Source organism: Chelonus insularis, unplaced genomic scaffold, assembly GCF_013357705.1.
Source record: "Chelonus insularis isolate UGA/USDA-ARS -01 unplaced genomic scaffold, ASM1335770v1 contig_128_pilon, whole genome shotgun sequence".
Lineage (NCBI taxonomy): Eukaryota > Metazoa > Arthropoda > Insecta > Hymenoptera > Braconidae > Chelonus > Chelonus insularis.
In genome coordinates this window covers 530,427-553,929 of record NW_023276368.1, presented here as the reverse complement: position 1 = coordinate 553,929, position 23,503 = coordinate 530,427, and the positions used below count along the sequence as shown (strand labels likewise).

Genomic DNA, 23,503 nt, shown 5'->3' with positions numbered 1-23,503 from the left:
AATAATCACTTATTTAAATTTAAAAGTTCACAATTTAATCTACTTTTATAAAATATATACAATATATTTGTAAAAAAATGAACATTATGCGAAAAACATGCTTTAAATATATAATATAAGTAATTTTTGATTATGTTAAGGACGGTTTCGTTGTCTTACTTATTATAATAACATTAAAATACTTTATATATCTCGAGTTTTTTCATCATGAAGATCGAGATATGGACGGATATTGAGATTGAGAGGTACTGTTTTTATATCTATTCTTTCACTGCACATAGGACATACTTCTTCAGTTTCTATTATTCTAAATAAAAAAAAGAACCATTTTATTTATAAAACACTTTCACATATAATTAATATGTAAAGGAAGCATACCTTAAATATTCACTCTTTATAGCTGGAAAATCACATTGAGGACACGCAGTAAAATCATTCTCGTCTATATGACGACCCTGTAAAAAAATCATTTATAAATTCAAAATGAATTCTATAGACTATAAATTATAATTAAAAACAATAATAACAAATTACCGTTGCTATACAAAATGGAATGGTATTTTTACATTTATCACAGGTTATAGCCGTTTCTGGAATGCGATTTTTACAATAAGGACAAGGTGACAATGGTTCATCTTCAGCTTCATGATCTTTCGTTCTCGGTGGTTTTCTGACAATGGCTTCTATTTTTTTGCTATATTTAGCGTCCACTTGAGACCGATATTCAGGACGCATAAGCATTGCAGCATAATTGAATGCAGCATTCTTTAATCCAGCTCGATGACATTCAATAACAGTTGATGTTAAAATTGGTACAATATGTGAAGGAAACTTTGAAATATTATTAGCAACTCGTATGAGGAGTCTTGCACCTTTCAAATGATCATTTTTCTTTACATGTAGTCGTACTAAGATATAAGAATGTAATAGTCGTAAATTTTCAGTCATTTCTAAAGGAATTGTGATAGAATTACGTTTTAATTCAACATACATTCCAAATAAAACATCATGTGCGTTTCGATAGTTGCCATTTATTTGTTCTTCATTAGCGATAATTATTGCTGTTTTTGCAGCTTCCTTATATTTCTTTGTAGCCATATACAATCGGAATAAGTATTTCGGATCTTTTGGTAGGCCATCACCACCAAGAAGAAAATCAATCAGTTGATTGATCAACTTATCATCTTTAGATGATGCTACTGTTTCAATTGCTAATGAAAGTGCAGCATCATCATCAGTAGTGAGTTGTGCTGCCTTTATTAAATGTTTTAGAGCTTTATGATACTCCTTGGCATAATAATAAAATTTACCAGCCAATAAACTATTTTTTTGTGATTCAAAGTGTATGGCAAGACTCCTAAAATCTTCTAATCTTACGTTAGTATCATCTAGATTATTTGTTAATATTTCTCCATATAATTCCATTTTTCCATGTTGATTAGCTAGTTGAAAGGCTTCATCATGACAATTTGATAATATTAAAAACTTAATAGCTGAATTATAATCATTCATCTTTTGGAAATATCGAGCGACCATTTTTGCACCTTCAATACTTCTTGTTTGTTGGACTATTTCAACACTTCGAGCTGGATTATTTAAATACTCCAAATTAATTCTAATAATATTATCATAATCTTTAGCAGCTTCATATGCTTTTGCAGCTTCATCATAATGTCCTTCATTTTCTTTAGCTTTTGCAAATTGAATATTTATTTTTGGAGATGAAATGTGCGGTAATAGTTGTCCAACTTTTACCCAATTTTTTAGTCTTATGTAAGCAGAAGCAGCTTTGTCAAAATATTCAGCTTTTTCATAGAGAATAGCAGCATCATTGAATTGTTTCATATTCTCTAGAATTTCAGCACAATCTTTTTTTAATGACCTTGAACTTTCATTATCCATAGCAATAGCTACACCTCTACGGCTATCACCACATCTTATTGATGTTCTAGCTATACCAGCCATACATTGTGCATAATGATTGCGGTATTGTACTTCATTAATTGTATTCTTATTAATTTCTGATAAACCACGTTCATAATTAATTAGAGCAAATGAATAGTTTCCTGTAAACTCTAACTGTTGCGCATATTCTTTGGAAATAAATGGTATCTCATCAGGTTGTAATTTTTTAGCTAAAGTTAAAGCTTGCTCCCATTCCATTAAATCTCTACGTAAATATAAGGCCTCTATTGGTTCGGACGATGCAAGAAAATATTTTTCTGCTTGATTATACTTTTCTAATAATGTACAAACATGTCCAGATAGTAAATTTAATTCTTCAATATTAATGATCTTTTCTAAAGCCCAAACCATCGAAACATCTTCAATTCGTCGATAAGCTCGAATCGCGGTGTTAATATCTAAATTCTCAAGTGCATGTGTCGCTAATTTAAGCCAATAATCTTTGTCATTTAGCATCATACATGTTTCAAAACATTTCTGATACCTACGACATTTCATTTGATTTTCAAGAATTTCTATTATTTTTTTATTCTCAACAATATTACCAATGTCTTGATGAGATGCTAGAGTAATTTGAAAAATTTTTCCACCTGCCATACCAAGTGTTAATTCTCCACTGTACATTAAAGCTGGTACGGTTTCAGATGGAAGTTTGGTGGTTGCTATTTTTTCTACCTTACTTCCATCAATATGATATTTAACAAAAATATATGTAACAATATTTAACTTGTTGTAAATAGCAAATATTGATCTCTCGCATATGTTTTGATCCCAAATAACTCCTTCAATATCATCCGGAGGTTCTGGTACTTGCATGACTTTTTCATTCACAGGATCATGAATAAAAACTTGGTCTTTATCATCAATGAAACACGCTATTGTTCCATTAGCATCTAGATATATATTTTTAATTCCACTTTTATGGGAATATTCTGTTGAACTATTAAATGTTTCAATATGAAAATAAACTATTCTACCCATATCGGTTCCGTATAGTAAAAAATCTGAAGTAAGAGCATGACAGGTTATTTTACCATTAGAAGAACTTTGATCAGAAAATATTTTTGAATCTTTTCCTTCGTTCACCAAAGTTGGATCACTTTTGATCGAATGTAATTGAATTTTTCCATCAAATAATACAGAAGTGTATGTTTCATTCAAACGAATACCATCTACAGTTGCTAAATAATCTCGTTCAAAGCTCATAGATTGATTGGTTGTGTCAGTAATATTTTCAGATAAATTCCAAAATAAAACTCGATTATTCAAAGCAACTGCCATATGCATTGGTCCAACTGCTAATATAGCTGGTTCAATAATTGTATTAAATATCTGTGGATCTGGCTTATCTTTATCCAAAGTATAAAGATGTACAACAACTTCTGTTAAACTAGTCAATAAAGCTATCCGATTTCCACAGACACTTATTAATTTCGGGATTTGTGCTAAATATATCAATATGTTACCACTGTGAGTAACAGCAGCAAGCATGGTACCATCAGCAGACCATTCAATACTTGAAACTCCAGCTTCACCACTCACTGTAATGACTTTTTCTGTTTCTGCTAAACGATTTATATTATGTATTTTTATTGTATTATCTCCACATGTTGCTACTTTTTCCGCTGTAAGACTTAATGAGATACCGTTCAAGGAATCACGATGATTTTTTATTTGAATTAATTCTTGACCTACTTCTTTGATATGTGTAGATATTGAAACTAAGTATCCAGCTTCAAATCCTAGCATTATGTAACCATCTCCATACCACTTGTAAGCTACTATTGGTCCATATCTTTTTTGAAAGGCCAGTTCAATTGGATTATCTGGATCTCTAGTATTATAGAGGAGTAGTGTAATTTTTCCAACGATTACTGATATTGTATTTTCTCCATTAGCTCGATTATCTGATTTCATTTCTCCAAATTGCAAATCATGTGGATCTCCTTGAAGAGGAATTTCTTTTCTTGTATCACCATCAAGTGTACTGATGGATAATATTCTGTCTTCTGCTGCTAATGCTAGATACCCTTCTGTTGACCAAGCAGCACAGGTGATTTTTTTTCTATGTTTCCCAAGTACAGGAATTCGCCTGGAAATAATTTTTTTTTGTGATTAGTTTCTTTCTATACACCATTAAGCAATTGTTAAAACATCACTTTATTATCAAAACAATTTTTACCTAGAATTCAAATGATCATAAAGAATAAGATTTCCTTTTTGAGTTCCTACAGCAAGAATACAGCAAGAATTTTTAGCCCATGCCATGCATGTTAATGAATCTCGTACACCAGCATCTATATGAGATTTTTTTCCAGTAGATGCATCCCATAAAGTAATAATTGACGAATTATTTGCAATTATAGCTAATATATCTCCATCTGAGTCCCAACCAAATCCAGCACACATTCCCATTATTTGTATTCGTTCTTGAACTTCCCCTTGTCTATCATAAATAGAAACTACTCCATCACAACCTGTAGTTGCTAAATGTGTACTGTTTCCTGCTTTCCAACTGACAAAAACACTGCCAGTACCATGGGGATGATCTAATTTGTATAAAACCTTCAAGAAATCGTATATTTAATTAATTATTCATAAAATTAATTATAAAAATATCATAAGCTAATAAAAACAACCTTTAAAAAGCTTATTTTCAATTCTATAAAAATTTTTTATCAATTTAAAATAACAATGCATCATATAAAATAATTGTATACAAATATAACCAACCTTGTCAGAACCCATGATGATAGTTTAGCGATAAAAAATATTGTAAATTCCAATTTAAATAATATTATTATGTTAAAAAAAATCCAAAATGCTCACATTCTCTTTACTTGTCGAGAGATATTAATTTGTGTTATTATTGATTTATTGAACCGGCTTGTCAACTAGTATGATTATGTTTGGTTTACATTTACGTTTGTATGTAGTATCGCAATGCTTGAGTAACTTTTCCCCACACAACAATAATTCACATTGATTTATAAATATTCAGTGTATGTATGGGTGAAGTTTTTTATTTTGTATTTAGAGCAGATAATCGTGAACCACGCATATACCGCATGTCGATACGTTAGATCTTTCTATTGTTTTCTGCTCAGTCGATAATAAAACTATTGTTTCAAAATAACAAAAAAAATCACAGTCAGTTTGAATATTACTCTTTTTCTCTACTTCTTGAGTAATGTTGGATGATTATACAATTATACAAGTAAATTTAAGAAAAAAAAAGCTGTAAAATGGCGTAAAAATGAATATGATATAAATCCAAAAAATAAGGCTAAAGTAAAAAAGTTGACGCATGTGCATAAAAGTGATTTGATACTATTAGGTTATCATTCACCCTTTTATTGTGTATATGTCGACTAAAATAGAAGGGGTACTTTGAAGCGTATACTTTGTCTAAACTTCAGTTGAGCAGAGCGCGCACATCGCGATGCTTTGCAATGTTATTTCTATTTGGCTATCACATTGTTTGAATCTAAAATTTATACAATTGTTTATTATTCTCTGGCATAGCTTTAAGACTGAAGGAGCTTTGCCGCCTGGTGCAGGTGAAAACAAAGAATTAATATTGATTTTATATTAATAATTTATTACTTCATAAGTATTTATTGAAAAAAGTTTTGTTTTTGTCTTTTGATTATTCTGATTTCGTGATAAGAATTTCAGATTTGTGGCTTGAAAAGGTCGATGCCACTAGGTGTTTTATTATTTATAAAAATACCAACTACATTGTAACTAACATAATTGCTTTTCATACAAGTACTTTGATTATCTATTGTACTTTTTTCTTAATACATTTTATTTATGATAAAGTACATTGTTTTAAAAAAAACTTAAATAATTAAAACATTTTTATTGTTTTACATTGAAAAAAAAATTGAAGTGATTGAATATAATTTTATACCTATATGAAAGTAATAAAGTCAAGGAAATTCGAAAAGAAAGAGCAAGTGTGCAGGTGTATGCCGGTAAATCGATATTATTACCATTTCTATTATTTTTTTTATTATCACGCATTCGTATTTTGTTTACCTATTTTAATACCTATGCACGTGATTATTAATAAAAGTATCAATTAATGAGATTTTATTGTTGATTATTTTTCTTTTTAATACATTATTTAAATTAAAAAACAAATTCATAAACACATGGGTATATAAATACATTTAAATGTAAATTTATTGAATAATTTATAAGTAATGAAAACTTTAATAGTAGAAATTACCACATAAATTAAAAAAAAAAATAGTGTCGTTATTTTACCATAGGAACTTGGTATCGATTAAACACATAGATTATTTTATTTTTACAGGTATCTATGATGGATCGACATTTTTATATTGATGTTTTATTTCATAATAAATATGAAAGATTTATAAGGTATACCTAGCTGTCAGTAAATCTCATAAAATAATGATAGCAATGATGCGTGTAGTTGCGACGTAATTTTTTTACAAGACCATCACAATTTATTTCCGGACCGGAAACGCAAACAGACCGTGGAGTTATACGTTTCAATTTTTATTGAAAATTTTACATACTTTTTTTCCATGCAAACATCACATTATAAAAAATAATATCCTTCAAATTCTACTTATCTTTAATAAAAGGTCATAGAACTCAAATTGATTTTCAAACATCTTCACAAGCTGTTATGCTTTAATTATTTAATCCGTTTAACTTGGTAAAATAATTACATTCAACAAATAATTGTATACAAGTTACAGTATTGTACAGTACTGATATACATATATGTCGATTATACACGCGACGATTCGTGATCAAGAATATTATCATCTTACAATGTGTATCTTCTCCATGTATACGAAAAGTTTGTTGATCGTTTAAATACAAATTACCAAATTATTGTGAATTCAGAGATTATAATGATATAATAACCATCGAAAAATCTGATTGTACCGGTTAGTACCACTTATAAATAATAATATCCTTTGGAATGTTTTAGAAGACGAAATTATATTAATCGAACATCTTCCTGGACGACAAGTACACCTTCAGGATTTTTTTTGGACCGGTGCTGAAGACGCTCCACCATGGTTAGATCCCGATCAGATGCTTACTTTTTACGAAACACGAACTATTCATCATACAGCAACAGTTTATGTTCCTGGAGAGGATTCAAAACAAGGTGATAATGAACCTAGACCATATGATCCAGGATGTACGTCATGTATTGATCCTACACCCACGATCATTGAAGATGAGGGAATTGGTGTTCTTGTTGGTAGTGATCCAGGCCCTCGGTATGTATTTTACTATTTCTTTTTAGAATCAAATACATTCAAAGAAAGCAGAAATTGAGAAAAGTATTAAATATTTTTTTGTTTTTAGATATTGGTTGTTAACTGTACTCCGAACGGGAGAAAGTGTTCCACCAAAAGTAGAACTTAGATTAGCTCGATTATATCGTGCTGCATTTGCAAGACAGCAACAACGTCATCTTGGACTTTTGTCAACAGATCCACGACTCCGAAGAGTGACGAAAAAACGAAGTCCGTCAGATAATTTAAATGTTAAATTCAGAGAAACTACGGACAATGTATATTTTTTTTTTCTTATTATCTATGTAAATATTATTGTTGGATTTTAATACAAATATTGATTATAGGGTTTAAATGTACTATTGAATGATTCAAGTGTATCTATTCAATCACCATCTGATGAATTTAATGGATTAAATCAGAGTGACATTGGAAAAAAAATGAGGGAAGTAAAAATTCCCAATGATAAATTATTTATAGCTGCCAATTTAAATACTGAAGTAGACTCTTTGGATCGGATAGATGAATTGAGTTCTAAAAAATCTACAAGAAAAATAGTTGAAGATTACATTTTAACGACTGATACTTCAATGGTAGTTGAAGTTGTCTCAGAGGATTCTTCAATAAATAAAAATATAAAGAATCCACAAGCATTGAGATCTCATGTAGATGAATTTTATCCAGATTTTCCTAATGAAAGTGATATAAAACTATCATTTGATAGTAATACTTATCCAAGTGTTAATGAAAAACAAGACTCAATGAATCAAACAGACGCTTATACATTATTAGATAACCAAAAAAAAGTACATGAAGTTAAGAAAATATCAGATTCAAATACACCTAATTCACGACTGCGAATAAAAGGTATCGACATTGTACAAGTAAGAATGCAAAACACAACTGTACTTGATGACGGATCAACTAGGTTAATTTATTCTGTTCATTTGGATGGAAAACCTGTTCCTGCTGAAACAGCTGCCAAAGATATGGCACTTTTATCTCCTCAAGAAGTAGCCTTGGAACTCGGTGCACCAGTAGTCATTCAAAGTGAACGTAAGTTTTTATCACATGCTATCATTTTATAAATATTTCATATTTATTTATATTAATCGAATAAACTTGAAATAAAAAAAAAAAATTCTTTCAGCCTATTTAAAAGAAACTCGACCACTAGCTCTTTCAAGATCACGAGACGCTTGGTTACTTATTGGAACCGCTGGAACCGCAATCATTATTTTAGTATTAGTAATCGCCGGTCTTATAATTACTGCAAAAAAGAAAAGAGCTTATAGTGCGGTTTCGGCTCCCCCGAATCAAAGTATTTTAAAAAATGATAAAGTATATTCCCCATCTACTTTGGGATTGGATAATACTGGATATACTTCGGAAACAGAAGGGCGAGTAAGTTGAAAAAGTTTTATCAATACGTGAGTATAAGTTGAACAACTTAAAAAAAATTTTTTTTTTTCTTCTCATTAATTGAGTCGTGTAATTTTAATAATTCGAATGATAAAAACAATAACATTGTTGAGATATAATAAATATAAATGATTTAATGAGATAAATTTATTGATTAAAATTGAATAAAAGTTTATGAGTATCATGCAAACTATTCTGAAACTCAATTGTATATACTTTAAATTGTTTATAGACGGATGGTACCAGCCAGCGACAAACACCACCAAGTAATTCTCGAACTCCAATTACTACGCCCATTACTCCCAACACATTAAATGATGATATTCAAGAATTATCAAGTGATAATGAACAAGATATCAAAGGGCATATTAATGAGACTTGGGATTCTACAAACTATTCCACATTACCCGTGAAATCCAAGTAATATATAAAGTAAAGCAGAAAATTTATCAATAAATAGTTTTATTTAAAGATGAACTTAATAATTATTCAGGTCTGGAAAGAAGAGATTAACGAAATCAAATGCGATAGAAAGATCAGAGAGTTCAGATTCAATGGAAACGGTAGATGATTGCCATGAGAGACGAAAATCAGAGAATGGTCGTGTTCATTCATTAGAAGAAACGGCATCACCACATTCATACTTATCTATGCCTTCGTGTAAACTATTTCCAAGCATGAGAAGCGTCGAACCTTTATCTAGAATATTAGAACCGTCAGTTGTAAGTTTGATAATTCAATGAAAATCGATGGTAATAAAAATATGAAGTCTATAATTGTTCAATTTAATTTCAGATAAGGAATTTAGATATCGAATTTGAAACTCCAGAGATGTCAAGACGAGAAAATGGTCTTCATAATAAAAAATTAAAAGATGATTCATTTGAACGAACGAGAAGTACTACGGTCAAAGATCCGGGGGTAGTTGGGCCCATTGTTTGGGATCTTAGAAAACATCGTAATGTTGAAGGTTCTATTGATATTTTATGAAAAATTTCTTCATTCATTGTCAATAATAATTTACCCTTCTTGATGTTTCAATGATAATGGAAAATAATTAATCCTTGAAGCAATGGAGGGTTGTTAAATAAATAAAACGAAAAATTCTGAAATAAGTACTTGAAAAGATGTCAATTATGCTTTCAGAAAATTCAGAGACAGACCCAGAACGTCAATTACTGTCATCAGGCCCAGTAGGTCGGGCAAGAAGACGACTTCACGAACTCCTAGAAGATTCATTCAGTCTTTTTGGGACAAAAGACGTAAAAACAAAAGAAGTGACCGCAATATCAACATCATTGCATCCACCATCGGTCGCAATTTCACCAGATCGTGTTACAATGTGTTCGGAATGGAAAGAGAAATCGATCCATCCAAGGTTTGGCAGAGAAAATATTTTAAATATTTTATCATAATCAATTGATTTATTTAATAAAAAAATCAATATTATTTTATTTTTAGTCCAGCCGAAAGCCCGAAAGACTTTCTAAAAATAAGACCACGAACTTCACTACCTCGAAATCTAGCCGAAGAATCGATCCCGGAAACTGGAAACACGACTCTACAACCCCGGGGTGCTTGGGGATCGAGACCAATGAGTGCAGGACCATTTCACCGGCCAAATTTACCGGAAGTCACCGTTACTCAGATTTCCGCAAATTCTCCTCTAACTCTTGAAGATCCAGCAGTGCCTTTAATAGCTGCTATTAGAAAAGAATTAGAAAAATTTACACCGGAGCAAGTATAAAACTCATTCATTCATCTTTCAATTGCATTCACCAACATTCAAACGTAAACTAGTGATGGATTTTTTTACGGAAGAATGACTCTCTTAGTGCATTTATATGTCAATTTTTTATAATTCCTTTAAAGTATTACAAAGTAAATAAGAAAGACTTATAAAATTATTAGTATTTCAGTTATGCCTGTTATAGATAGTACAGGATAATCAAACAGTCAGTAGTGATGGCAGAATAGTGAATCAGTGTAAATAAATCATTAGCATTAGTTCCATATGTATAGTGAAAATCAAAGCTGATACTCAAGTGCAATTATCAAAATTTTTAATTGAAATTTGTATTTTCAACGAAAATAAATGAGATATAAATAATAGGGGAAGAGTATTTTTAAAAAAAACATAACATTTAAGTAAATATACTCTGTGTCCTCTTTTAGGTTTTCTCTTTAGGAAAAGGTGACAGTTGGAGAAGACGAGAGGTTGGCTCCGTTTTCAGATTGTAATTATTTTTGGACTTGGTCGGAGCTCCGACAGTTCGCCTAAATCTGTATCAACCAATCATCGTGATTTCTTGAACTGATCACGTGACATATCAAGTAAAAGATTCAAGAGATTTTAGGGTCGTGAAAGAAGATTCTTTAGTACCCCGTAGTGAGTTGCTTTACCCGGTTGTCTAATCAGATATTTATCGATATTTACACTACAGGTAAGCTATTTTTGTGGTATATGCTACAACAAATTCAATCATAATTTTATTTTAATAGCTCACTATTATCTTTAATGTTCTTTTTAATAATATTATATTAAAATTTTTTTCCCCAGTGAAGCAGTGATTGTAGTGTTAAGAATTTTCAATGGCTTTTAAGTAATATAAATAACGCTTGGAATCTGTACGTATTGAGATAAAATTATTTCTCATCAGAGGAAGATAAAAAAGTGATAGAAAGTGAAATTAATTAAATAGTGTAATTTTAAAAATTATAAAAATAATTGCTTAAAGCAGAATTGGATTATATGTTGAGTCTTCAGAATGTTTCAATGATTACCTCTACATCGTATCTCGTTGATTATTTTTATCAATTTATTGAGAGCAATATTCTATTTTTTTGACAAGAGTTTTCTGTAGTAAATCTATAATTATAAATAACAAGCGCCATGTTTATAAATAAACTCAACATCTTTTCTGCAAAATACTCTATCCAATGACGTGGGTTCTTGCATAATTTTACCGCAAAAGCTTGCATTCATTGAATAAATAGCTATATTGAAACATGATTCATACACAAAATATTTCCTATTTGAGTGTTTCATTCAATTTTTTAATGATTTTCCAAATATTATTACAGAATGTAATTCGATTAATTTAAATTCAATTTGATTTTTTTCATTTTTTTTCAATTGAAAATTTATCAGGATATTGAAAGAGATTTTTTTTAAATCTATAAGGACAATTTTGTTGATAGAAATGATTTTGTGTTGAAATATTCATTGAAGAGGATATAAAAATTCATTGAAAACATGAGAGTACTAGTAAAGGAAAAAATAAAGCTAATGACCAGGTCGTGGCAACCAAATTTGGATCGTGTTCAGAGCTCACAAAGTTGGTGGAAGGGTCTATTCGTATTACATCTATTTTCGAACATTAGATACTTTATACTGCACATATTAAGTTTTTTCTTTTTCTTATTTTAAAGTTACACTTTTACGTGTGTGTATAAGTCATATGCACTTATTAAAAAAATTTCATTTATTTTTATTACAGGAAGTCGAGTGAGGCTTTAAATATCCATAATGGCTGACGATGAGGTTTGGTAGGTATAATAAATTTTAGATAAACATTCAATAATGACACATTAATAAATAAATTCTTTTTTTTTTATTTTTATTCTATGAACTTTGATGTCATCATCGAAATCATTGCTAATGGAAAATTCTAATATTATCATCAATGATACTCCAGTATAAAATATTTATCATTTTAAAAGGTATGTTTGTTTTTTTGATTTCTTTGCTCGTTTATTTTTTTATTTATGATTTTTTTTTTTTGAATATTTGAAAATATGTGATGACCTTTTAGAAATTTAGAACATTAAGTTGCTGAATCTTTAGAACTCTATAAAGATATTTGTAATAAATGTAGTTAAATTTTACCACTATTAATTATTGTATCCATTGTTTTAATTAATAATTATCATTATTCCAATAATAGTTTAAATATCCTAGTAATAAAACGCTTTCAGATTTGCTTGATATACATATCAATTATTATCTAGACATTTTCAAACAAGTTATTAGACAATTTGTAATTACTCATTTTCATTATAATATTTTTTTAAAAATGATTTATTATTTATACTGTAATGAAATTGATATCATTTTAACATCAATTGAATGATTTTGTAAAGCAAAAAAATTGATGTTTCAAAGTTATTATCAGACATAATGAATTTATTTTTACCTGCATGTGAAAATAAAATATACACACAGAATGTATATTCAGACGTACAAGAGGCAAATGTATACACACAAGGGTAAAGTAGAAATATGTGTGGAATGTTTTCAATTGCATGCTTTCTCGGTAGTATACATTTTTTTCCTTTTATCTTTTTGCTTATTAATTGTTATACACACATTAATGTATCTATAAACAGTTATATTAAAATTAATTTTTTACCTCTAAATACACAAACTTGGTATAATCAATATGAAGATACAATTAAATATTTAACACCAACAAAACCATTAAGCATGCATTTACTTATATTTACACAACAGTAACAAATGTTTTTTTTTTTCATGAATATTAATCAGTCTACTGAATTTAAAATAAAACAAAACTCCAAATAAAATACATGTGATTGATAAAATTTTGTTGTTAAATATATTTTTGCTACATGTATTTTATAAAAGTTATCATATCAAAGTTACATTGATAAATAAATAAATACAATAAATAAATAGACTGGCAAAGTAAATAAACAATAATTTTTTATTTTTTTTTATTGCAGAGAAAACGCATCGAGGATGTACGTAAGGGTTTACAGAATCCAGAGAAGCAGTAATTTGAAGTTGAAAAAATAAACTTTTACTAGCAATTCCATAAATTCAATCAAATGTTCTAATATCATCATAAAAAGTTGTAGTTTTTTTTTTGATATCAATTCCTTTTGAAACATTTTCAATGATCAGCATTTTGAATTCTAATGATAGAAACATTGCCAAACTAGATTGATAATGAAACATTTAAACAGAAGAATCAAAGTTCTTGTAGTCGTTTTTTGAATAGTGAAAAAGAATGGGTGTTAAGTTGAATGTTAAGTCGTTAAAGTGTTTTTCACATCGAAAATGTAGGAAAAGAAGAGGAAGCAAGCAGAAACAGAACGAAAACGAGCGGAGGTTCGTGCTCGTCTTGAGGAGGCGTCAAAAGCAAAAAAGGCTAAAAAGGGTTTTATGACCCCAGATAGAAAGAAGAAACTTAGGGTTAGTATTATTATTATTTTTTTTGCTAAATATTATCATTATCACATACATTATTATTTATTTTATTATTATCATCACAAATGTAGTTGCTGTTACGTAAAAAAGCTGCTGAAGAATTGAAAAAAGAACAAGAAAGAAAAGCTGCTGAGAGAAGACGAATTATTGAGGAAAGATGTGGCCAACCAAAAGATGTTGATAATGCAAGTGAAGGTAACACTTATTTTAATGATTTTTTCTTCTCCTATTATACATATAGACTTGATATGATTCGAAATGCTGTCTATTTAGGTCTGAATGTGATCCTTTGACAAACCAAATATTTTTTTTTATCATAATCATTGATGATTTTGATAATTAAATTATTCATTGTCATTCAGTATTGTCACATATTAATCATTCATTCGTTACGTACATGTTTATGTTAATACCTTGACTTATTCATCAAACCAAAATGCAAATTTTTCATTTAATTTCTTCAATTTAAACATTTACACGTGCAGATACACTAACATACGTTAAATAATATTCAATGTATAACAATTATTAATGCACAGACGTCCTGAAACGTGTACTACGTGACTACCACAATAGGATCTGTGCGTTGGAGGGCCAAAAATTCGATATTGAATATATCGTTAAAAGAAAGGATTTCGAGGTATTTTTTTCATGAAGAAAATCGGCTAAAAAAAATTTATTATGAATTTTTGATATAATTTACGAGTATATTGATGATGAATTATTGCACGACAGGCCAATTGCTGTGCTTTTCATTGCGCTGTTCACGTGTATACAAACAATCTATCTTCATATTTCTACAATGATACTCTTTCTTCTTTAATGCTCGATATATCGTTATCAACTTTATCTATATCTTATTTTATTTTTCTTTTTTTTTCTTTTTTTCAATACAATTATTTCTGCTATTAATGTGCCTTATTGGTATGGCTCAATCGATATTTGCCGTCTGTCATTTCACTGTTGATTTTTACTGTGACACTCTATTGGAAAAGCTTCAAAAATGCTATATCGCTGGCTGCAGTGTGAAGTTTCATTGAATGAAGAGAACATTTTTAATAGTTATATGATAAAAGTGTTTTTCTTTATGATGAAAAATTCTTATTTTTTTTTTATAATCATCTAAATATTATGCTATCTAAATTTAATTATTTTGCAATACTATTCTTTATCGACAAATAGTTTTTGTCATTCACTATAATTTATTTTCATACATTTTTGAAAATTCATTGTTTCTAAAAAACAAAGGCCATGAGACTTGAAATAAGGTAAAAAAGCAAATAATGTTTATGAAAAAAATATTTAAAAATAGTAAGGAAAAGGTTTAAAAATGTTATAAATAACGAGTTGTTAGAATTAACATTAATCAGTGATTGTTTTTGATGCTATTTATTAGCTGCATTGAAGTCAATTCTGATCCAGTATCATAAAAGGATCTCAGCTCTAGAAGAGAAGAAATATGATCTCGAGTTCGACGTTGACAGTAAAGACTATGAGGTTTATACGATAAGTTATTATTCAAATGGGGTTGCAGTGTAAATTTACATTATTTCTATCATTATTATTATTATTATCATCATCAGTATTTTATTATTATTCGTGCTAAAAAAAGTAAGCTGACAAAATTAGTAATCATGTTGTTGAGTAGTTTACGGTATATTTAATTTTTCTGGTAAATTATTATGTAGAGTAAAGTAATAATTAATGATGTATTTAATCTATAAGCTTTTTTTGCCCAGTTTTATTAACGTCAGCAGTAATTTGATCGAACCATTAAGTAAAAATGAAAGTATTTAAAAAAAAAAAGATTAATTTTTTGTTGCAAAGATAAAATATTAATTTTTTAAAGCTTATCAGCTTATTAGCTTGAGCTTTTTTTTTTGCTGAAAAATATATGTTTCATAAAAATTAAATATATAGATATATAAATGTGATTGTTTTGAAAAAAATGAAAGAGTAAACGTGAAAAAATTAATGAATAATATGAGAAAAAATATTATATAATGGAATAGTAGCATTAATTGTTTCCATTATAGTTGGATCATGGACAATAGACAGTTTCTATTTTTTTCTGTCGATTGTTATTTTTTTAGCTGAGCTCCAGACCATTTGTAAGGCTTATTGGAACAAAATTTATACGCTCGAGGGTGATAAATATGACCTCGAAAGGAAAAATAAAATGAAAGATTTTGAGGTAACTAGTGAATTAAACCAAACGATCTGCTATAATTATCAATATAATTATTAAATATTACTACTTTTGTTTTATAATAAAAATGATGTTGCTCATGAAATATAAAATGCACGGCTATAATTGTGATGATGATATGATCAATTATTATCAACATACTTTTTTACAAATATAACTTCAATCGTTTCATTGTGATTTTGATTAATTTAGCTTTGCCAAATGGACATCGGTTTGAAGATATTTATCAAAAATATATTTACACAAAAGTATGAAAAATTACGATTTAACAACACCAATCACTTTTATTTTATTACATTCTACTCATCCCAATAAAAATAGAATATTTAAAATTTAAAAAAAAAAAAAACGTTTTTTTACGAATAAATAATTCTTGTAATCAACGGTAACTTGATTCAATTGAATCATGGCTGAGATGTAAGGAAAATAAATAATTATTCATTATTTTTATTTAAATTGAAATAACTAAGATGATTCTTTGATTGCTCTCCGTCTTCTTGTAGAGGACTTGAAGGAGATTTGCCAAGCGTATTACGAACGCGTCTACGCGTGTGAGGGTCAGAAGTGGGATTTGGAGCGTGAAGTACGGAAAAGGGACTATGAGGTACAATATAAACCCACTATCGAATCCACTGGACTTATTAGGGTTCTCAAGTTGACAATCCTTCAATTATTATCTCTGATATTCGATAAAATGATCGATTCCATATACCACTTAAATTATCATTTTTCTGCCATGTTTGTTTGTTTGTTTGATTATTTTTTTATCAATTCCAAGTTATTTTTCACAGAAGAATAATAATTTTATATTTATTTATTTTTCTACTCCGCCCTCCCCCCGTTTTTATTCTAATGTTATAGTTTTATTTCGAACGAATTTCGAGGTTATGTAGAAAATATCATAATTAATTAATGACAATGTTTTTTTCAAAGGAAAAAAATACAAACATTTTTATTGAAAGAAGTGTGATCGATGTGTGTTTGTGAGTGCGGTGCAAAATCACATTTGTTTATGGAAATTTATTATTTATTTATGAATTATCCTATCATTACTTAATTACACATAGGTTATACTCAGATATAAAAATATATACCAAACAAATTCGTGTTACAAGATATATATTTTTTTTTAATTGTTGTTGAAATAATTACTTGAATAATTCTATCAATTGCATGGCTTTTAAAATATCCACTATTTGTGTTTGAAACGTGTTATATTGTCAACAAAATGCTTTTAATACTTTTTTATTTTACTTTATTCAATACATATTAAATATATTTGTTATTCATTTTATAACCTTTCAATACATTTTAATATCAAATTATTCATGTTTAAATTAATAATCTCATGTCCATGTCAATTATTTGTATGTAAAGTTTACTTTATTTTCCTAAAAAATAATACTACCCAAGTACAAATAATTTCATGTTTACCATGAGAGAAATTATGTATTTTAATTTTTGATTTATTGTTAATTTTTAAAATAAAACTAATGAATTTTTTCTCTCATTGTAATAATATAAATATAGAATGTGTGTGTATGTATATATATTTTTTAACATGCTATTTTAGTATTTATTTTTTTCATAAAACTCCAAATGAAAAATATTTGATATATGTTACTGTGATTTTGTTGATTGATTTATAATATAATAATTCTTACGTGTGATCAGTAAGACCCTTTTACGTACTTGCGCTGCACCTGGTAAATCCTCTTGTCCTCACTTAAGGCTCTCACAAATTCAAACGCGATGACAAATTTCCTATTCTCAGAGAGCAAAAATATTCAAGAGAGAGAGAGAGAGAGAATGAAAGAAAAGGATGAATGTGTATGAATAATATATTTTATTCGTTGATTACCAGCAATTCAATAACTTAATTTTTATCATTTTTTATTCCTATACATCAAATTACTACCAGTATTTGTGTAATAATATTTCATATCTACAAATTTATCCACAAATTCATGACACTACCCTTCTAGACCTATTTTTATATAAGATTTTGCACCGACCCGACACACAACCGAAATAGTTGTTTAATTCAATGAAATAGTTATGTTAAAATGTTCTTCAAAAAACAAAATTGAAGATTAGTTTTAGAAAGCACGGATAGTTTTTTTAATTTTAAAATATTTATTTAATGATTTTTGTGCTGGCCCCATCCACCCCTACCCCGATAGTAGTATGACCCTAAATGATACTTAACATTATGTATACATTTATTTTTTATTTAATTATCTTAGACTAGGTATAAAACACTGATTCAGGTGCTAACTATGACCAGCTATAGAAATTCCAAGGTCTGGTAAAAAGACAATCAAAAAATATGCTCTGTTTTAATTACAGAGTAAGTTCAAAGTTTTATCAAGTAATCCTATTTATTGATTCAATAATCAATCATGTTTTACTGTGATTAGATAAAAAAATTTTTTATAGTTTCTGGCAAAAACTTTCAAATTTTTTTAACCATCAAGCTTCAAGTGTGGTTTTTGATTTTTCTACTACAAACACAGATTTTTTATGAGTGATCTATTTTTCTAGATAATACTGGAAAATTAATATGCTTTGCCTGATAACCCAGCTTCTTAAATAATTATTTAATGATGAATATTATTTAGAAAAAAAAAATATTAAACAAAAAGGATATAATATTTGTTGAATATTCAGAAAGGAGATTAATATTTATATTTCATTATAAACAGATTGCCGAACTCAACAGCCAGGTGAACGATCTCAGAGGCAAATTGTAAGTGAATGTTTCTTTTAAAAATAAGATAAAGTAATTTCATGTTGACAATTGTATAACGTTAATTGTATTTTATTTTCCAGCATGAAACCTACATTGAAAAAAGTTTCCAAGTATGAAAACAAATTTGCCAAGCTCCAGAAGAAAGCAGCTGAGTTTAACTTCAGAAATCAGTTGAAACAAGTCAAGAAGAAGGAATTCACTCTGGAAGAAGAAGATAAAGAGGTAAATTATTTGTTGATACTTTCATTCATACAAACTTATCACAACGCATCAAGGATACTTTCCACGTATCAAGCAAAATTTTATTATTTTTATTTAATTAAAGAAATACCTGAAAATGTTTATCAATACTAAAACATTTTCAAGTTTGATCTAATAGCAAAAATGATCAGCACCAGGTAAAAATAATCAGATTTACTAGTAATTGTATTTTAAGTCTTAAATAGTCATCTCAATTGTAAGGTAGTAGTTTTGTGATTTACCCTGTATTTAAATTAACCCTTTGTCTATTGTAAATATGTTTGTAGTATTTGTCATCCCATTATACATTACTCATGATCAATATCAATAGTCATTCTATCAGACAAATTATTTTGACATCCAGACAAAACAAAATTGATTTGAAAACAAAATGATCTCCTTGATGTGGCAAAATGACTGCCAGTTGTATCCTCGTTTTTATTATTGTAGTAGTTATTTAGGCCATGTGTTGTTCTTCACAGCCCAAGAAGTCCGAGAAGGCAGAATGGCAGACGAAGAAATAGTTCACTCAAGCACATCATTAGATTAGCGAACACTATCAGTCATATCTATTAATATTTCTTCAAAATCCACTAGTTATTTATATATATTTAAATGACTCAATTAAATTGAATTATTTTATTACATAGATAATCTACTTCATTATTTATTTTCTGTAAAAAAAAAGCTTACTTTATCAGACTAATTTCGTTCTTTATACACAAAACATTTCATTCTAACCTCAAAATCGGCACTACATGTCTACTTAATATTGGCTATTTCAAATTAAATTGGTGTAAATAAAATTCAATTGATTAATTAAAATACTAAATATTAAAATTAATACAAAAATTTTTGTTGCATAATTTAAATATTCATTAACTTGTGAATATGAGTTATAAACAAAATATTTATGGTGTCAAAAGGTGAGAATAACTTACAACATTATCTCATGTATACACCAATTGTTTCTCTCGAATTACACATAACGGTAAAGACGCTTTTACTGACCATTCATTCTAAAACCAACTTACCACAGTGATATATTATTTTATTTTTTTTTTTTTTTCAAGTAAACTAAATGCATATTTACATATTAAACACAAATAAATGCAAACTTGGAGTTAATAAATCAAAACTTATGCCCCATTTTTCAGCATTTTCACCAGACTTTATTACCAAGCTTCATATTGAATTGGTTTTTTTTTAATGTGTAGTTATGTTGTCTTACATAAATATCTCTATTGATAATTTATTGCCAAAAAATAAAATTTCTAAGATAATTAAATTAATTTACATATCAATAATTATCAATGGAAATGGATTTTTTATAAATGAAAATAAATATATTTGTTAAATTATAAATATGAACAATTGATCATCATTATAATGATAATAAAAAAGAAAAGTTGATGAAAATATAATGATCATGTTCAATATTTATGCTTTAATTTGTTGTCTATGTCTTATTTGACTAATACTTATGCTCTTGACTTATGTTTGCAGAATGCCTCAAAAGATAAGGTAAAATTCTAATGCCAGTCGCAGAAAGGAAATAAAGTATAATAATTTGCGATTAGAAAATAATCTAATTTCTAACTATCTAAAAAATATTAAATTTTTATTTTACTCTTAGTAGAATAGCACTTCTATCGCCTGTAGCACGGTATTAAAAACAACAACAAAAAAAGTGATACAATTACTCAATATTTTTCAAACTGACATCCTAGTCTGTTTTTTATTTTTATTTATTTCTATTAAACTTTTATTTATCCATGATAAAACAATTTCACTTGAAGTTCTATTTCTACATTTATAGTTACTACTAGTCCCTGAAGATAATATTTAGATAATTAATTGGTTTCATGAAATTGTTAGAGGAAGTAGAGATTAGAAATTAGATGAAAAAAAAAAAAGGATGCGACAATGTTATGTGGATGCTATATGCTCTTTTGTTGTTTGTCTTAACAGATAGTTAAATAATAATTACTTTTTGATATGTCTTAGAATTAAATAGTACCTTTAAAATAATCATAATAATTTCCATTACATTATACAATTGAATATATGACAAGACTATTAATCTTCAATTTTTCCATTTTACAGAAAAAACCAGATTGGTCCAAGAAAGGAGAAGAAAAGAAGGTAAAAGAAGAAGAAGTCGAAGCATGAGAAATGTGAATCCATCAAAAAAAACAAATACCCAAATGATACTTATTTTTTTTTTTTTCTCGTCTTTATATAAAAATATTTTCGTTCTTATAATTTTTGTTTAAAAAAATCCCTCCAATAATCCTGTCTTGTATTTTTATTATTCTTTCATTTAAAATTATTTATTCACATTGTGAAAGTAATTATTTTTATTCATCTTGTGTTTTTTTGTCATTCAAAATTTTGTCAATAATACAATTAAAAAGATACCTTTAAGGAATATGTATGTTTAAAAAAATGAGATTTATTACATTATGTTTTGTCAATAATTATCCCTATATTTACCTGATCTTTATATATCTTTTATGTAATCACACTATCAAATAATCCTAACAATTATGTTAATGTCAGTATTGATTATACATGATATGATTATGAGAATACATTTACATAGTTATGGTGTTGGAGAAAATGATATCTGGAAGAGCAGAAAGGAACATAATTAAACTTATCACATAAAAACTATTGTACAAAACATCAATGTCAATAACACAAAATATAATTTCACTTATCTCTCATGTTAATTTATTTTACCTTGAGTTTCTTTCTTACCCCTTCAGTAAGATCCTACTATCCGAGTGATCCAATTTACGTGAATAATGATTTGTCTACAAGTAATAATAACAATAATTATTATAACTAAAATAATAGATAGCTTATAGAAAAATAAGCATGTTACATGTCTGAATGTAATGTAGCAAAGTTTATAGTAATTCACGTGTTCTGTGGGAAAAATAATAAAGAATAAAGTATGTAATTACAAAACGTGTATGCAAAGTAAGTATTAGCATTTTCTATGTATGTTAATTAATGTATATACTTACAGAATAGTTTTAGAACAGTAACACTGTAATGAGATTGTGTCCGTTTAAAATTATTGAAGGCACCTGAGCCTGCACCAGAACCAGCCCCACCAACACCAGAGGTTGCTCCACCAACTCCATCACCAGATCCATCATCGGTAGCACCATCAACCACCGTAGAATCAACCCCAGCAACGACTCCTGCACCATCACCAATACCTCCACTAGAACCTCCGGTAGCTACACCAACACCTGAACCAGCACCATCACCAGTTCCATCTGAGGATCAACCACCACCACCACCTGCAGATGGTGCAGCACCACCTCCTGCTGATGGAGCGGCTCCTCCTGCCGAAGGTGCTGCTCCACCAGCAGACGGTGCAGCTCCTCCAGCGGATGGTTCTGCACCACCTCCTGCAGACGGTGCGGCTCCTCCAGCAGAAGGTGCAGCACCCCCAACGGAAGGTGCCCCACCAGCTGAAGGAGCTGCTCCACCAGCCGAAGGAGCTCCAGCACCAGCAGAAGGTGCAGCTCCACCAGCCGAAGGAGCACCTCCAGCAGAAACTCCAGCTCCAGCTGATGGAGCTGCACCACCCGCAGAAGGTTTGTTCGATAATTTTCATAAGCCTGTAATAAAGTCATTTATCAATGTTGTCATTTAAAAGCTCCAGCGGCAGCACCACCAGCTGAAAATCCACCCCCCGCAGACGCACCTGCTCCTGCTGATGCACCTCCAGCAGCACCTACTGATGTTGCACCTGCACCCGCTGAACGTGAGTAATCATTTAATTGTTTATTTTTATTATTAATATTAACAAAATTAAATCATATAATTATGATAAAATTTATTAGCAGCTCCAGCATCATAATTTAATGATGAATATCAACCAATATCTCGCATACAAAATTTTTATGCGTCTTCACAAACCAGTCAATCATCTACTTAACATGATTGGTACGATGTATGCTTCTAAAAAATACATAACTGCTCAATGTATCGTCTCTACATGATTCAATGATAATTCTCAACAGTACTTACCATCAAACCCCTTTGTCATTATCATACTCTCAACGTAATCATCATCCTGGTTACGTTCAATATAACCAATGTCAACGTAATTGAATGCAGTTGTCTCACTACAAAAGCAAACGTGTACATAACACATCCCCAAGAAAGATTGAGTCGACAAATATCTTGATAATATACAATTTGTTAATATTTATCATAGAAAATGTCATTATTATTTTAAATAAATAATAAAAACATTTATTTCATTATTTAATATTACGTTATTTTTTTGTTTTTTCTGACTTATCATAAGTAATTCATTTTTGTTAAAATTTTACAATAATAATAATACAAAGGCTCAAGTG

General features: G+C 28.8%; 3 protein-coding genes across 20 annotated transcripts; 2 read left to right on the top strand and 1 right to left on the bottom strand.

The window, feature by feature from the left end:
- Positions 1 to 94: 94 nt before the first annotated feature.
- Oseg6 (intraflagellar transport protein Oseg6) lies at positions 95 to 4,921 on the bottom strand. Its single transcript, XM_035086834.1, has 5 exons — positions 4,699 to 4,921; positions 4,148 to 4,530; positions 535 to 4,057; positions 379 to 455; positions 95 to 307 (listed from the first exon to the last, which is right to left on the bottom strand). Exons 1-5 carry the CDS (start codon positions 4,711 to 4,713, stop codon positions 184 to 186), a joined length of 4,122 nt encoding a protein of 1,373 aa, XP_034942725.1. The 5' UTR covers positions 4,714 to 4,921; the 3' UTR covers positions 95 to 183.
- Positions 4,922 to 5,398: 477 nt separating this feature from the next.
- On the top strand, positions 5,399 to 10,725 carry LOC118068380 (uncharacterized). The gene is made up of 10 exons (XM_035085736.1): positions 5,399 to 5,525; positions 6,944 to 7,241; positions 7,330 to 7,537; positions 7,607 to 8,315; positions 8,410 to 8,663; positions 8,914 to 9,101; positions 9,175 to 9,403; positions 9,477 to 9,651; positions 9,828 to 10,059; positions 10,143 to 10,725. The coding sequence occupies exons 1-10, from the start codon at positions 5,408 to 5,410 to the stop codon at positions 10,426 to 10,428; spliced, it is 2,697 nt and encodes an 898-aa protein (XP_034941627.1). The 5' UTR covers positions 5,399 to 5,407; the 3' UTR covers positions 10,429 to 10,725.
- A 247-nt stretch (positions 10,726 to 10,972) lies between these two features.
- On the top strand, positions 10,973 to 23,412 carry LOC118068235 (troponin I-like). 18 transcript variants are annotated; one of them, XM_035085503.1, is made up of 13 exons: positions 10,973 to 11,125; positions 12,182 to 12,225; positions 13,428 to 13,445; positions 13,771 to 13,899; positions 13,986 to 14,109; positions 16,008 to 16,108; positions 18,829 to 18,872; positions 18,956 to 19,097; positions 20,622 to 20,639; positions 21,222 to 21,260; positions 22,207 to 22,732; positions 22,795 to 22,902; positions 22,982 to 23,412. In XM_035085503.1, the coding sequence occupies exons 2-13, from the start codon at positions 12,211 to 12,213 to the stop codon at positions 22,996 to 22,998; spliced, it is 1,281 nt and encodes a 426-aa protein (XP_034941394.1). In that variant the 5' UTR covers positions 10,973 to 11,125; positions 12,182 to 12,210; the 3' UTR covers positions 22,999 to 23,412. The 18 variants fall into 18 exon arrangements, with proteins under 18 accessions (XP_034941394.1, XP_034941385.1, XP_034941444.1 ...); XM_035085494.1 differs by lacking the exon at positions 16,008 to 16,108 and adding an exon at positions 14,454 to 14,554; XM_035085520.1 differs by lacking the exon at positions 16,008 to 16,108 and adding an exon at positions 16,627 to 16,727 and having other exon boundaries at positions 10,975 to 11,125; positions 22,210 to 22,732.
- Positions 23,413 to 23,503: the final 91 nt, after the last annotated feature.

Coding starts and splice junctions, on each gene's coding strand:
- Oseg6 (XM_035086834.1), bottom strand. Junction 4,058..4,147: donor TATGATCATTTGAATTCTAG/GTAAAAATTGTT, acceptor AATTATTTCCAG/GCGAATTCCTGTACTTGGGA. Junction 308..378: donor ATAAAGAGTGAATATTTAAG/GTATGCTTCCTT, acceptor TTTTTTATTTAG/AATAATAGAAACTGAAGAAG.
- LOC118068380 (XM_035085736.1), top strand. CDS start 5,408: ATGCTTTGCAATGTTATTTCTATTTGGCTATCACATTGTTTGAATCTA. Junction 5,526..6,943: donor AGCTTTGCCGCCTGGTGCAG/GTGAAAACAAAG, acceptor GGAATGTTTTAG/AAGACGAAATTATATTAATC. Junction 9,102..9,174: donor ACATTACCCGTGAAATCCAA/GTAATATATAAA, acceptor ATAATTATTCAG/GTCTGGAAAGAAGAGATTAA.
- LOC118068235 (XM_035085503.1), top strand. Junction 13,900..13,985: donor ATAGAAAGAAGAAACTTAGG/GTTAGTATTATT, acceptor TCACAAATGTAG/TTGCTGTTACGTAAAAAAGC. Junction 21,261..22,206: donor AGAAAGGAGAAGAAAAGAAG/GTAAAAGAAGAA, acceptor TTAAAATTATTG/AAGGCACCTGAGCCTGCACC.